General features: G+C 40.1%; 3 protein-coding genes across 4 annotated transcripts in view; 1 reads left to right on the forward strand and 2 right to left on the reverse strand.

Annotated features, from left to right (window-relative positions):
* CMSS1 (cms1 ribosomal small subunit homolog) overlaps positions 1 to 15647 on the forward strand; it is a 391750-nt gene that overhangs the window by 16006 nt on the left and 360097 nt on the right. The window lies entirely within an intron of this gene.
* The window catches only part of LOC132490362 (filamin A-interacting protein 1-like), a 142778-nt gene that overhangs the window by 5190 nt on the left and 121941 nt on the right, over positions 1 to 15647 (reverse strand). The window lies entirely within an intron of this gene.
* FILIP1L (filamin A interacting protein 1 like) overlaps positions 10523 to 15647 on the reverse strand; it is a 31228-nt gene continuing 26103 nt past the window's right edge. Inside the window, exon 2 of the mRNA XM_060098675.1 lies at positions 10523 to 13664. Within this exon, the coding sequence (XP_059954658.1) occupies positions 10868 to 13549 (2682 nt within the window). The 5' untranslated portion in view covers positions 13550 to 13664 and the 3' untranslated portion in view covers positions 10523 to 10867. The remainder of the gene's footprint in view (positions 13665 to 15647) is intronic.

Below are 15647 nucleotides of genomic sequence, written 5' to 3' on the forward strand. Positions count from 1 at the left end.
GATGCAGGGGATACGGGTTCGTGCCCCGGTCTGGGAGGATCCCATATGCCGCGGAGCGGCTGGGCCCGTGAGCCATGGCCGCTGGGCCTGCGCATCCGGAGCCTGTGCTCCGCAACGGGAGAGGCCACAACAGTGAGAGGCCCACATACCGCAAAAAAAAAAAGAAAAAAAAAAAAAAATCCTTCCTAACCTAGTTGCTTCCATTTTGTGCCCAGACACATAGCATCACATATAGAAATAGAATGTTAAAATATATTAACCTTGAACGGTTTTGTTTATTCCCTTTCTTTTTATTCATCTGTCAGGTTTTTCACCTCAGCTTTTTTTCTTCTGTTTTGGTACCCACTCCCCTCTTTCTCATTCCCTCATTTGCACCCATGTAATTTTTAAAAATCATTCGCCAGCTTATATTTTACAACAGCTTTGGGTTAGTGGCTAGAGCACTGGCTATGGAGCCAGATAGACCTGGGTGGGTCCCCGTTCTGGTTCTGGCACCACCTAGCTGTGTGTCCTTGAGCAAGCCAGTTAGCCTGTCCAGACCTTAGTTTCCTCATCTGTAACCCTTATTTGGGGATTAGACTGCCTACTTGTAAGTTCCTTAGTTGGTAGAGATATTGTGTAGGAAAGTCCCTGGCACATCTGAAGTGTCAGGTCTGTGTTAGTTGTTACTAATGTCAACATTATTATCTTTGTCTTTTTCCTTATATCTGTTCTTAAGGTGCTTATTTCTTGATCATAATCATAACTTATCTTCTTGTTTATTTTACCTTTCTCATTTTTCTGCTTTATCCCTTGTTCTCCCATCTCTCCAATTAATTATTGGAGACATGTTGCTAAGCATAGCAGTTGCGGCAGCTGACCAAGCAGTGTCAATTACTGGGCTGTGTTTCTAACCACCTCTGGCCCAGAAAAGAACCTTCACATCCTTTTCCCTCCTTATCCTACTTAGTCTATTCATTGTCTTTCTTTTCTAGAGTTCACTTGAAAACATATTTTTTCTAGTCTTTCCTGTCTTTTTCTATCTTTTAATTATTCAAAAAATGATGCAGTTATACCAACTATAAAGCCCTTTGACCTTGACATTCAGTGATTCTATGAAAAGAACAAATGCAAGCCAACTGTGGCCACCAGGTATGTTGTTAGACCTGTGCACCTTTGTTGAGCACCTATTACCAGCAGTATTTAAGTCCTGGATAAGGTAGGACAGTGGTTCTTAAACTTTATAAGCCCAAGAATGACCCAGGCAGCTTGTTAAGATGCAGATTCCCTGAACTGGATTTCATAGGTGTGGGTATGTAGAAATCTGTGGAGTCCTTGGTAATTCTGATAAATGTGATCAGTGACTGCATTTTGAGAAACATTGATATAAGAGTTTCAAAACTAAATGACAGCTGATTCTTGCTCTCAAGAGATTATAGTATAGGAGGGGTAACAAACGATTATAACGAGGCAAAATGAAGTGCTATAATAAAAGTACAAACAGAAGTGTTTTGGAAACTCAGAGGAAGATTGAGAAAAATAAAGGCTTTTCTAGAGGAATTGGCACTTGAGGTAGGAGTAAGATTTCAGTACAAGGGACAAAGAGAGAAGAGCATTACTGCCCTAGGAACAGCATGAGTAAAGGTATAGGGTTAGAAGCCCTCCTAGTGTGTGAGAGGATGGTCAGTACTGTGTCCTGGTGAGGGTGCAGATTATGTCCAGAGTTTCAAAAGGAGATGAGGTGGGAGGTGGAGGTCTGATAGAAGGTTTGGATTTGGGGCACTCCGTAATGTAAGTGCTAAGTAACTGCTGCTTTTAGGGGAGGGACTGAAGAATTGCCATGATCAGGACAGTGTTGTAGAAGGATCACCAGCAATACAAGTGAAGGTTGGATTAGAGGTGAGGGATTAGAGATGCTACTATTTTACAGTAGCATCTGTACTGAGGTGTGGATTTGGGGAGTACTAGCACAAATAAAAGGGGGGGGAGGGCAGAGGAAGAAAAATACCAGGGCAGAGTGGCTGACTGGATCTGGGGGATGAGAAGAGAAGTGGAGAATGGGACCCAGATTTTGACCCTGGGTGACAGAGAAGGTGCTGGACCATCACCAGAAGTGAGACAAAGCAATCCAAAGAGCAATCCAAGAGTGACAGTGCACTGGGGTGGGGGCACATGCCAAGTATGAAGTGTAGTTGGACCTTCCACGTGCAACTGTTTGGTAGGCACTGAAAACTTGGAGTTGTTGCTTTGAGAATCATCATAGAAAAATTGTTGATACCATTCAAGTAGCTGAGACAGCCCAGGGAGAAAATGTAATTCCTCCTCATCTGCCCCTTTTTTCTTCTCCCACCATGGGTACTTCTATATCCTTTTCCCAGAGCCTGAGAGGTGAGTTTTGTTGGGCCCTATCCTGTGCCCACATTCTCTCTACAAGGCTGCCTATCTTAATAACTGATAAGAGTGTAACTAGTTCTGAGAGCAGCCCTCTGAGGAGGCATTTCTTTCCAGTACTTGAACAATGCACAGTGATTGAACCATTTTCCAGGCACTGATTGGCTAGCTGGGGGGAGAGAAATCCTGCCTCTCTCCTGCAGTGACCAGGCTGTCCCCTGGGCCATTGTGTCTGGGCTGAACAGACAGATTACATAAACTCACACTCTGGGGGCGGGGATCTGCCACTCCTTAGCACAGGGGCGATCAGTAATTACAGGTTGGTTCCCGTATAGCACATTTCCTTCCTCACTGGTAGTCTGAGAATGCCTGGAATAGGGCCATAGTTGATAGGATGACCTAAAAAAAATAGTAGTAGTTGTCCATTGTTCTCCCTAATCCTCTTATTACCCTTCTTAGAAGCTAAAGTCAGAGGCTCTGGCAGCATTTATATTTTCCAAAATTTTTGTAATAAATATGTACTATTGTTATAATCAGAATAAAAAGTTTTATATAAAAAATTGTGCTGCTTATATCTGTCACTATGAGAGATATTATCCTTCTCAGAGTAATCCCTGCTGCCCTGAAGGGACTGTCAGGTGTTTAAATGTTTCTTATGTTATGGACTCTTTGGGGATCTATTGCAGTTTTTAGTTAACTCCTCTTTCTATAAAATGATACTTACTCTTCTGAGGCCTCAAAACTGACTGATATCAGTGAATTCAGGCAAGAACACAATTAAAAGGCAAAGAACAGAAAAGGAATAGCTCTTTTTTTTTTTTAAAGAGAAGGGAAAAAAACAGCCAACTCTCTAATGGTAAAGGATAGTAATTTGTTCTTGAGAAATTGCTTTGAGTGGCCGCATTGAAGCCGGTTTTTGTTGTTGTTGTTGTTGTTGTTGTTGTTGTTTTTGCGGTATGTGGGCCTCTCACTGTTGTGGCCTCTCCCGTTGCGGAGCACAGGCTCCGGACGCACAGGCTCAGCGGCCAATGGCTCACGGGCCCAGCCGCTCCGCGTCATGTGGGATCTTCCCAGCCGGGGGCACGAACTCGTGTCCCCTGCATCGGCAGGCGGACTCTCCACCACTGCGCCACAAGGGAAGCCCGAAGCCGGTTTTTATACGCACTTAATTGTTATGAGAGATAATTGGAGACCAATTTGAAGATTTTCCTCTAAAATGGCAATTTTATTTGTGATGCTCCCTTGGTTTACAGTCATTTAATCCTGAATTGGAAGCAGAATTTAGAGACTGACAAGGATGAACCCTAACAGTTCTCCCTCTGAGCTTAAAAAATACACAATGCTTTTTTTTTTTTTTTTTTTTTTTAGTGATTTTGGGACCATAAGTCTTTCCTTATAAGTCATGATGTTGCTTGAGAAATGGAAACCCTGAATTAGGGTATACCATCCCAGGAAGATTTTCAAGGGTTCTGCAAAGGCAGAGAAGTTCCACCACCTCTGGGCTAAGCTGGTGATGCTTGTCTTTTTGATGGCTAGACCTTGATCCCTAAATTGCCTTTTCTGGAGGTTTTTGATCACTGTCAGGACTGTCAAGGTGGCCACCTACTTATAAGCTTTGATGTGCATGCTTGTGATGCTGTTTCTGTGGATCATTTTCACTTACTTCTGATGGCTTTTCACTCCAGCCATCTCTGAGGCCGATCAGGTACCTCTGTTCTTCACATGTTGATAGCCTGTCCAAACTCATTCTTCATGCCTAGAATTTGTGCCTTTGCTTATAGACTCCTGCTTTACGATAGAGTGGACTTGGACTGCAGCTTTAGTGCTCCCTGACAATGAGGACTTGTACCTCTCCTTGGTCTTGCTTTCTCCCGTCTCTTATCCACTGCACCATCCCCAGGTGAATCTTCCCCATGCCTGCTCATTTGTGTGGGGCTTGGCCTTTCACGTTCATTATCTCCTGTTAACCTAACAGTGGCCTGGAGACAGGAGGAGTTGAAAGGGGAGGCAGATTGCCACTCTCGTCTGTGGTGATCATGGTAGGCTTCGGAAGAAGTAAGGCTTGATCCAGACCTTTCAGTGTAGATCACTTGATGAGAGAAGAGAACTCTGTCCAGGTAGAGCAGTGGGGAGGAGGCATACGTAGGGGCGTTCCGAGTGTTCTGGCCAAAGCGGCAGGCTTCTGAGGCAGAGCGCAGGCAGGTAATGTTAGGCGCCCTGTCTGTGTCCCTGGGCAGTGGAGAGCATTAGGTGCGATTTATTTTACTCCCCACCTTGCACCGAGGTACCTTCTCAGTATATTGCCATGGGACAATGGAATTAGACCTATGTTCATGTCTCTTTTTTGTCATACAAACAGAGCCACCTGGAACAATTTTCTTTACCTCTCAGAATTTAAATTTTTTTAATCTTTAAAATTGTGATGATACCCACTTTATAGGGTTATTATGAAAGAAAATAACAGTGTATAAAGGATTAGTTTTCTCTTACCTCACTGCCCAGAAACCTTTGAGGATAGAGTGCTCCCTAGCACGGTATTAAAGGCCCTTCGTGGTCTGACAATACGTGCCCTTTGCACCTTACCCCTGCCCCAGCCATCTCAACATCAGCCACACTGCATTGCTCACTGTTCCTTGAATGCTGGTTTTCTGCTCTCCTGCCTGCCTCCATGCCTCTGCACTGAGCACCTCCTGGAAAGCCTTTTGTCTTCTCTCTATCCCAAGTTTTCCTCCTCTCCCAGCCCACCACCCCTCCTCCAGTCAAATCTTATCTGTTTCTGAAACCTAACCCCTGAACCCTGCCCAGAGTAATCTGCTCCACCTCCAAACTCCTGTAAGTGCTTTGCTATCTATAGAATTCCTTTTCTGTGCTGTTCTCTTAATTACCTTTGAAGGTAGTCCTCAACACCCGCCCTAGATTCTAAATCTTAACACCTGCATAGCTGTCCTGCACAACAATGAGTAATATTAGGTGCTTCATAAATATTTGTAGGTTCATTCTTGTAGGTGATTTGTCGAGGAATGAATAGAGCTTGTATCCTAATAGAAGACATTTGTGCCTGTGGTGGCTATAAGCTAATACAAATGGAATTGAAACTCCTCAGAGAGGACTCTTTGAAAGGTCTCAACAGTAAAGGGTTATTTCTTAAGTTCTTGGGAATCCTGGTGAAACCCATTTTTTCCCCATTAAGACAAAGTTGGTTGGTTGTCTAGATCTCTCTTTATTTCTCCCAAAGGCATGTGAGAAATGGAAAGCTCATCTGAAAATACTGGTTTATAGTATTGTATCTTTGAAAGAGACAAAGGTACAAGCTATTAATACAAATATAAATATTCAAATATGCACATGCTCTGGGCCGATCTGTCAAGTTAGTGGAAACAAGCCTTATGCAATGAAGCTCTTCAGTGCAGGTTTTTAAATTTGTTTTGAGGCTTATATTTAGTCAGATTCAAGATTCTCATCTCTACATACCAGACAGAAGCTCTTGAAGGACAGTGAATCTTTTGTCTCCTTAATAGCCGCCCAATTCAGTTTGTCATGATCAGTGGATTGATCAGTTGTGTCCATATGCTTTGAAGAGAAGACACTGCATGCTGAGACACTGTGCATGTCACGGAGACAGGAGTGCTATGTCAGTTAATAAACCCACTCCACCCTTCCAGGGACCTAAAGAACGGCAGAGAGTGAGACAGCCTTTGTAGGTCTGTAGGGCCTATTGTTGGTTATCCAAAGATGACTAACCTTTAAAAAAGCAAAACTAAACTAATAGGCAGAAAAAAAAAAAAAAAAAGGTCTCTTTCAGGTAACCTTACAAAAATATCATACAGAACCATTTGGCTATGCAGGAAAAAGGAACTCACTAAAATAAGAAAACTAATTTCAGGCTTTCAAAAAATTATCTCAAATAATTAGATAACTTATTTCTCTTGACCAATACTTTTGTGAAAAAATAAGTGAAATTTTAAAATGAGGCCACAAGAGGATTATCTCTAGGATTGCTGACTGCAGTGCTAAAGGTTAGCCCAGATTACATTTTTATGGCACCATTCTAAGTGTTGTAAAACCTGGTGTCCTGATAGAATATTGACAGATTTGTATGTGTTGCCATATGAACAGTGTTAATTCATTATCAAATTATAAAGTACTTAGGAGTGTGTTGGCCAGTTAACTTGCTGGACTCCCTAAGGATTCCTTACCCTACAGCATTGCCTTTGGGGGCTGCCTGCTCTGACATATTTGACTGCACAGTGGAAGAATCCATCTGTTGGAAAGGAAAGGAGTTTAATCTAAATGAAAATGAATTTTAAGGGGGTTTAAGGTTTGGGGATTTTATTGAACCGCTTATCTTCCTTGTTCTTGCATTTGCTTCACTGTGGCCCAAGGTGAATGGAGTCCTTTGTTTTGGCTCATCCAAACTGCTCTCTTTAATGTGTGTTCTGGACCATTCCCAAGAAATGCTGTAGGGTTATGTTGAGGGCCTGGGATCTGAGGAAGAAACAGAGCTTGTAGGTGTCAGACAGCCTGCTACTGCTCAGTTAATGATTCAGGCATCTGTGCTTTGCTACAGTTATAAAAGTGGGAACCTTCCCACCTATAAAATAGTAGTTTTTATTGAGCTTTTCTCTTGAATAAAAAAAAAACCCTGGAGACTAAGCCTTCTGTTTGTCATGCTAGCCACTAGAGGGTGGAATAGTCACACTTCCTGAGACAGGTGTAATTCATTCTGATAGAGCAAGACTAGAGTCAGAACATATTTGCTAGTGTTTATCAGTATAGAAATTTCTAAAACAATGGAATTCCTTCTTTACGTACCTACGTACTAATCAGCAGAGGAACTTGTTAAAAAATGCGGCTTCCGGAGCCCTACCCTCAGAGATTGTGACTTTTGTTAGCTCTGGGTGGGGCATCAGGGGATTCTCATACATGTGTTTTGGATTTTACTTTGAGAAACATTGATCCTAACGTTTCGGGCATGCATTATTGCCTGATTATCTTTTCTCTTAGGATTGCAAAGTAAAATGATTATTTTGGAGGAGGAAACAATTACAGAAACCAAAATGTAGGGAAACTGTAGTGTTATTAAAGCTCTTTTCCTGCCTTTGTCTAACAAGTTTCAAAGGAGACTCACTTTGTAAAGAATTGGAATTTAAAAAGCTATTAAAAATATGTTTTTGTGTGGAGTTATATTTTAGTCAATAAAGATCACAGAATGCTTAGGATACAAGTCTAAGAATTTTAAATTAAATACCCCTTTTATGGCCATCTCACAGTGCAACTTAATTTATACTTTGGGTGTCATGAAGACCCTATGCCTAATGTCTTGGCATTGTGAAATGTAGTTGTAGAAACCTTCTAGGTAGAGTTTATATAATCCTGTCATCATCTTATAGAGACTTTCCTTTGTGTGTAAAGATCCAACTATAGTAATGCACATTGTCCTTCTGGAAGGGGTGACCCAGAGAGCAGTGGTATCCTTGGGAAAGCTTTGCAAATGCTCTTAAAAGGGAAGAAGAATGTGGTAAAATCATTCAAATCTGTGATAGAATGCTGCAGCTCAAAAAGTTAAAGGGATGGGGGACTGAGTAAAATGAATCTTGGTTCTGAAGCTGGGACTTCAGATGAAATGAAAGGAAGGTATTTTTTCAGTTGTTTATAGAAACAGCCTTGTCTTCTGTGAGCCTCTCAAAGGCCTTCTTTTCTTCAAGAATACAACCCCTCCACTTTCACATATCTCATATGAAGATTTTCCAGTGTCACTTCCTCTCTCCTTCCTAGTTTTCAAGGTTCTTCTGTGATTTTATGTGAATGAAAAAGAAAATTCTGTAACCTCCCAAACACACACGCACACGTGCACGCACACACGTAGAGTTATAAAAAATTATTTTTGAAATTAAAGGCCAAAAATCTAGGATCTGTCATTCTTTGTGTGATTTTATGGAAAAGGGAAGGTACTTTTTTTCACAGATGATGCTCTCTTTACCATAAACTTCAATTAGTAGCACTTTTAGTAATCTATATATGTTATTAATATGACAGTGTTCCTAAATTTTGATGTGGATATGAGTCATTACACTGAAGTAGTCATAGTAGAGGAACCTCTAAAAGAGGTTCAGTTCCTTGAAAGTCCAGTAAATTTCCAATAATGTTAATTACTTGGGAAGCCTATTTATAGTTAATATCTGGAGCAGATGATGAAATGAGAATTTGTGCATCATAATCATGGAGCACAGGACTTGTGGTATTAACTTTATTGTATAAAATTGCTCTGGCTCACAAAAGATAAGAAATTGAATCCTTACAAAACAGTTCGACTATGAATAGCCCAGAGCCTCTCAAACTCTATTAGTTACAGGTGTGCCAAAAATGGATCTTTCCCTCAGTACTTGGGGCAGCCAGGAGCAACCTGGGGATGACAGGAGTCCCTGATCATCTCTGCCTCTTTATCCATTGTATCCAGTGTGTTTTCTGTTTGTGTCATTATGTGACAAAAGTTGGGAAGTGCTGGGAAGACTTTGTCCTTTAATTCTTTCTGGTTTCTGTTTATTATTTCATGATTAGTTGATCGCTACCCACCAAAACATTATATGTACTCTCTTATTATCTAGAAAGACATCTCATGCAGCAATGTTATCAATGTCTACTTTGAAAGATGTAAAATGATGTATGTAGTTTCTTCTAAAGTTCTAACCCAAGGTGACTTAAAAATAAAAACAATTTTGGAAAACATTTAGACCATCATGTATTTTGTAATACAGTTGGGTCACTGCCAATTCCCAAGATAAATGTGTTTAAACAGAAGCTTTCTCATTCATCACTAGCTTCAGCTTTCATCCAAATTTATTTAATGATGATGCAAGCCCACAGCGTTGGTGTTGCAGTTCATCACCATGGAAGTGTTTCTGTCAACAAATCCTTGCTTTGCTATCATGAAATTGATTTTGCAGGGAAAGGCGGATAATTGTGAAAGATTCCTTTTACTTCTAAAGATCTTCACAGTTTGCCTGGGTGTCTAAATGAATTGTGTTTAAAATCAATAACTGGCAATAAAATTGACCACACTAAATTAACAGTTATGAGGTTGGAAAGGGGAAGATGGCAATGCGCTGCTTTGTCTGAAATCACCTTTTTTGAGTGTGGCTTGGGGACCAGATTTATAATTTAAAATGTTCCTCTGAAAGCTGTTCTCTGCTACAGAAGTACAGATTATGCTGAGTCCCATTAGCAGAGTATCAGAATTCCTAGGATGCTTTTTTTTTTTTTTTTTTTTTAAGGATTACTGAGTTTTTCTCACCTATCTTGAAAATGGCGTAACAATAATCACAGGAGAAACTTCCCTCAACTAACGTACTGTATTTTTTTAAATATGCCTTTTCTATAACTTACATTGTAATTATCTTTGGTTTTTATTTGCTTGTTGGGAGGTTAAAACACACACACACACACACACACACACACACAGTTAAGTTTAAGCTTCGGAATGCAGCCCACTAACAAGCAAGGTAGGAAGCACCTACCTTAAGTAATTCAAACTATTTTGGGAACCTAATAGGAAAAAGTAACAAGAAAGACATTTTTGCTTTGAAGCAGTGTTCAAGAGCCTGTGTCTTAGTGACTGATTCCAGGTTTGGATGTAGACATAAATGTTTTAAGGGGATTTTCATCTATGGTAGAAATACAGTCAACTCTTGATTGTGAAGGTAACTTATATTTCCAAATGTGCTTTTTCTGGCTTACTATCACATTTCAAAGCTTTTTACTTTCACCGTCAGCTCATATGTGCTCACAAAAGCAAATTATTTAATATTATTTTATTCAGTGATTATCAGTAAACATTTATTAAGTAACTAAATTCCTAACACGTGCTAAGCACTGTGCTGGGCACCAGGGATATTGAGATACATCTCAAGCATGAAGTTTGCTCCTGAGAGATTTTATAGTTCACTTTGAAATCAAAGAGCCATAAAATTTCATTTATTTCAACTACTTCCTCCTCCTCCTCTAATATGTGATCAGAAGTTGACTGTATATGGGAAGTAGGTCCTGTTTGTTTTTAAGGAAGAATTAACAGACATTATGAACAGGAAATAAAATTCTATTATACATGCAAAAAAAAGAACACAAAATGACCAAAAGAAAACTCAGCAAGCAATGGTAAAAATAACAAATTATTTACTGCTTTATAATGTTAAAGTATTTCACCAAGACAAGTTGCAGTCAAATTAATGTGAGTTATGGAAAATGAAATACATAGAGATGTATTTATACAAGTGCAGACTAAATATTTTCCATACAGGTATGTAAATGAAAAAATATACAGTAAGTGCACGCTTGATATGACTATGCAGGCAACAGTTAGTTTCAGATACTCTTGGACAGTTCATGCATAAACCTTCCCAAAGTACAAGTTCAGTCAGTCTTTTGAGGGATGTGGAGGGATAATTAAAAAGGACTGAGTTCCTTGCAATAATATCGGTATAAACCAAATAAGGGAGGGTGGTCAGTTATATATATTACTTACTGTAATTTGTGATTGTCGAGGAAGAGGTGTGGCTGTTGGTGTGATAGTAATACTGCTGGTGACTTTATTGGTTGTTTTGTTTAGTGCCCCATTAGTTAAGTTTTGAGTTCGGTTATCCTGCAGTGATGCTGAAGGGCTGGCAGGTCTCACGGAGCTAGCTACGGCTTGCATGTAAGGACTTCCTAAGTGAATGTGGATTTTATTATCCTCAGTAGTTATCACACTTGAACTGTTACTGTTTGAACGCTGAAACTGCCATGATGACTGCCGATCAGGGGAGACTCTGAAAATCGCGTGCTTGGCACTGATTTCTATCGGCTCTGGAGAGCGTCCCTGCTCAGGGGAGCTAGCTGCACCAGAAATAGACAAAACCTGAATAGGTGACATTGTCCTTTCTGGAGTTATGGAACCACAAGACTCTGGGGTCTGTGCCCTGGCAAAGGTTGCCATGGTAATTGGGGACATGCCTTGCTCTAAATTCATAAGGCCTTCAGCAGAGGTTTTTGATTTCGCTGGAGTTATGGAGGCATTTTGGAGAATGGTTATCCTTTGCTTTGGGGTGCCACAGTTTGGTATCACTGCAGTGCTTGTGTAAGAGTGAGGACTCTCTGTGGTCGGACTTGTGATTTCAAGAGTGGCTGTGTTTTGGACATGGTCCGGAGTAACCTTTATATGCAGTGGCTGCCCAGGTGTGTGGCTTAGGACTAGATCTCCAGGTTGCACGAAGTTGCCATTGGGTTTAGTTTGTATTTTTCCATTCTGAGGATGGCCCTCCTTGGACTTCATCCAAGGAATCCATAGCTTCCTGTTAACAGGACAGGGGGTAGATGAGTTGCATTTGAAGGACAGCGCAGACTCCTCATCATTAGGGTCCTCATTCTGGTCCTCACTCTCCTCATATAACTGACCGTTGATGACTGCTCGTTCCAGAGGAATGAGACTCTTGTAATCAGGTGGCTCATTGTCTACTGCTTCTGTTTGAACTTCTTTAGAAAATACTTGAGGGTCAGAGATTCTTCTTCCATTGAGACTGGGCCGGAGGCTCTTACTGAAATGACGGTACCGCTCTAACTCTTTAGTGAGGTTTTCAATCTCTCTTCCTAAATCTCTGTTCCTGTTTTCTTGTTGACTGAGTTTCTTTTGCAGAACTGAATGATCTCCCTGGAGGAGACATATCAGGTCCTCAGTTGCCATGTATTCATGAATTTTCTCTTTCAGTGCATCCACTTCTCTTGAGAGGTGACCTGATTTAGCTTCTTCTTCCTGAAGCCTTTTGAAAAGCCATTGTTCATGACTGGACTCTGTCTTTTCTGCTAACTTGTATTTGGCAAGTTCCATTTTAACATGTTCCAGCTCTTCAGATAAAAATTGAGCTTTGTCTCGTTCATTAGCATACCTTCGTTCTAGAGTCTCATACTCATCTTCAGTTTTCATGAGGTCATCCTCAATGGATTTCATATCCTTTAACTTCAGTTTCAGTCTTTCCACTTCTTGAGAGAGCTCTTTAATCTTATTGTTCTCTTGGTGTAATGCTATTGTGGATTTACCAGAATCTTGATTTAATTTGTTTTTTAGGAAATCTTTCTCAATTGCTTCCAATGATTGAAGCCTGTTTTTCAACATGTTAACTTTGGACAGGAGATCATTTCCTTTCTCTTCTTCCGCTTTCAGTTTGTTTTTTAGATCATCTCTCTCTTTCGTTACACTGTACATTTTTTCTTCCACATCAGTTTTGGACTTCAGTGCCCTTTTAGTTTCTTCAATTAACTTCTCAGTAACCGTTGTCACTTTATTTTGCTCCACTTGAAGCTGAGAAGAAGCAGCTTGTAACTTATCTTCAGTTTGCTTTAATTTTTCACTCATTGTTTTCCGTTCATCTACCAGCATCACAGTTAATGTTTTCAGTTTAGTTAAATCCTCTTTTAGGGTGAATTCTGTCTTCTCCAACCGACTTTCAATGGCTTCTAGCTCTTTGATCCTTATCTTTAAACTCTCCAGTTCCTGAGATAACTGCTTTGTGGTCATCCTTTCTTTTTCTAAATTACATTTCAGAGAGTAACATTCTTGTTTGCTTTTGTTGAAAGCATCTTCTAATTTTTCCAGAGCCATAATTCTTTTACTGAGTTTTTCAACCTCGAGTTTAAAGTCTTTACTCTGTGATGTTTCCTTTTCCAGCCTCTTATTGAGATCTCTGCACTGCTCCTCCATTTTTATGAGCTCTTCATCCTTCCCTTCCATTTCTAGCACACGTTTCCTGAGCTCCTCCACCTCAGCCATGATACTGGAGTTTCCATATTCTCCCTTGTTAATTTTTTCTTTTATATCTTGCAGCTCCTCTTCTGCTTTTCGTAAAGATCTGTTTGTCTCTTCTAACTCATCTATTTGCCGGCTGAGTGCTGCCAGCTTTTGTCGAAGCTGGCGATTTTGGCTGTCCTCATTGGTGAGCTTCGCCATAATTGTTTCTTGGTTCTGGTGAAACTTTGTGGTCTGTGTTTGCAGATCGTTCTCTAGTCTGGTTGCCTTCTGCTCTTCTTCCTGAACTCTGGCTTCAGCAAGGGCTAGTTTAGCATGTGTTTCCTTTGCACTAGTGGTTAGCTCTTGGATTTTCTGTCTTTGAAGGGCAAGCTGTGCCGTCAGCCTTTGTTGTTCGTCCACCACCATCAAAGCAAAAGACTTCAGTTTGGTCAGCTCCTCTTTCAGGGCAGTGACCCTCTTCTCTTTTTCTTGCTCCTTCTTCTTCTGGGACTCTGTTTCTTGGTCAATTAACCTTTTTAATCTGAAAAACACAAGAGCGCATTCTATTTTGTAACTGGTGCTTTAGTAACTTGTGAGTAGACATTTATGTAATTTAGAAAGACAGTATCGACTCATACAGTATATGGAAAGGAGTTCCTGAATTTGATGGGGGAGGAGAATCTTGATTAAACAGATGTCTTGCTTTTTTTGTTTTCACTACCTGCTTTGGTAGGTAGTAAAAAAAATTCGGTTTACACTAGCCACCCCTCATTGATTGGTAACAGTTGCAGTTCACCAGGAGGGCAAGAATATTTGGTTTAAATTGCTTGTGTAACATATAATCAGTAGACATTATAGCCTGAAGGCTGTAAAAACAGACACAAGCTTGAGATTCAGTTGGAGGAAGCTTCCAGACTGGCCCTACTCTTACCAACTAATTAACCTGGGCAGTTATTTAACATCCCCAGGGCTTCAGTTTCCTCTATGAAAAATGGAGGCAAAAATTGTATTATCTCAGGGTCCATCTGTGAAAATTAAATGAGATAATTTGTCTATGATTCTCACCGTGCTGGCACATAATAAGCATTTGATAAGTGCTGTTGCTGTTGATCCATTTTATTAATGTGGTTATTATTTATCAGATGGTTGGCTTGAACCATTATGTGATACATTAATGTTTGGTGATCAGCTTCCTGATTCTTAGTTAAGATAAAATTTATTCACATTGCTTAGAAGTTAGGCACTTTACTGATGGACCCATTTGCCAGTTTAAATTTGGTTTACACTAGCCTGACATTGTGTCAGGAATCAATTCACATATATCTCTATCCCCACAGTGGATGTTAGTTGAATGAGAGTAATTGACAGGCACCTAAAGGGGTTTAGAGTTTTCATAACACTTGGGAAGAGCATGGGATTTGATACAAAAGAGCTTGATAAGTGACATGTTAGAAATGATGGAGGAAAAACTCTTATCAGGAACATAATGAGTCCCTCTTGAATGATGATTCTATGATAACATGTTATTTTTTTTCTTTACATCTTAAGTTTGTCAACAAAACAGGAGGACCATTTACCTGCAATATAAACTCTCTTCCACACATTTTTTCCCTCAGTATTGAGGTCATAGTTTTAAATTTGTGGCACTCCTTAATTACACTGGTAATGGGCTGATTATAGAGGATGTAATTACAGCTTTGCAGTATTGTTATACAGAAGCTAAAATAGGATGGAATCCCTGAAAAATTGAACTAAAGGACTTGTCATGAATGAGAAGTTATAAATATTTGTTCTCTGATCAAGCATAGAGAATTCATAATATTTTAATATATCTTTTCTACTAGGAATGAGTTAACTATCCAATGCATGTCTTTAATCCTTGCCACAGAACTTTAAAGTTGTTTAGGATTTGAGAGGACATTTTACAAGGAAGTTAACTTGGGGTATTCTTCTTGGAAATAGTCTTTTTGAGATTCTAACCCACTTTTCTGTAATTACACTACACAAGAGGAACGTGTTTAAAATAATTGTATAATGAAAGAACTTTCAAACTTTTTTATGGGGAGGATCCACTTTTAGTTTTTCCTGTTTTGAGAACCTGACAGGCTGGCCCAAGGGCTGTGGGCTGTGAAATTCTGAAGAAGCTGGTCTGGATGCTGGGGTGGGGTGGTTGATGATCTCATCCACAGTCTTGGCAAGAGGCTTGCCCATGGCTTCTGGCTCTGTCCCACTCCCTATTTGGGACACATGGGAACCTGAGAAGAGAAACACGGCAGCTCCCTCCTGAAAGGTAGTGGGACTTCACAACCCAGTGGCAGAGTCCATGGGAAACTGCTTTGGTGGTGAAGTGGTTACAGAAACTTTGGCAAAGTGCTTCTTCCTCCCACCTTAGCATTAGAATGGTATTTAACAGTACTGCAGCGAAATATTTTCCCCTCTCTACATCACAATTCTTAGAATTTTATTAGAGAAAAGTTTCACAAAAACTTTTCAGGATTTTTCAACTTATTAAATAATACCATGT

This window comes from Mesoplodon densirostris, chromosome 5 (genome assembly GCF_025265405.1).
Source record: "Mesoplodon densirostris isolate mMesDen1 chromosome 5, mMesDen1 primary haplotype, whole genome shotgun sequence".
NCBI lineage: Eukaryota > Metazoa > Chordata > Mammalia > Artiodactyla > Ziphiidae > Mesoplodon > Mesoplodon densirostris.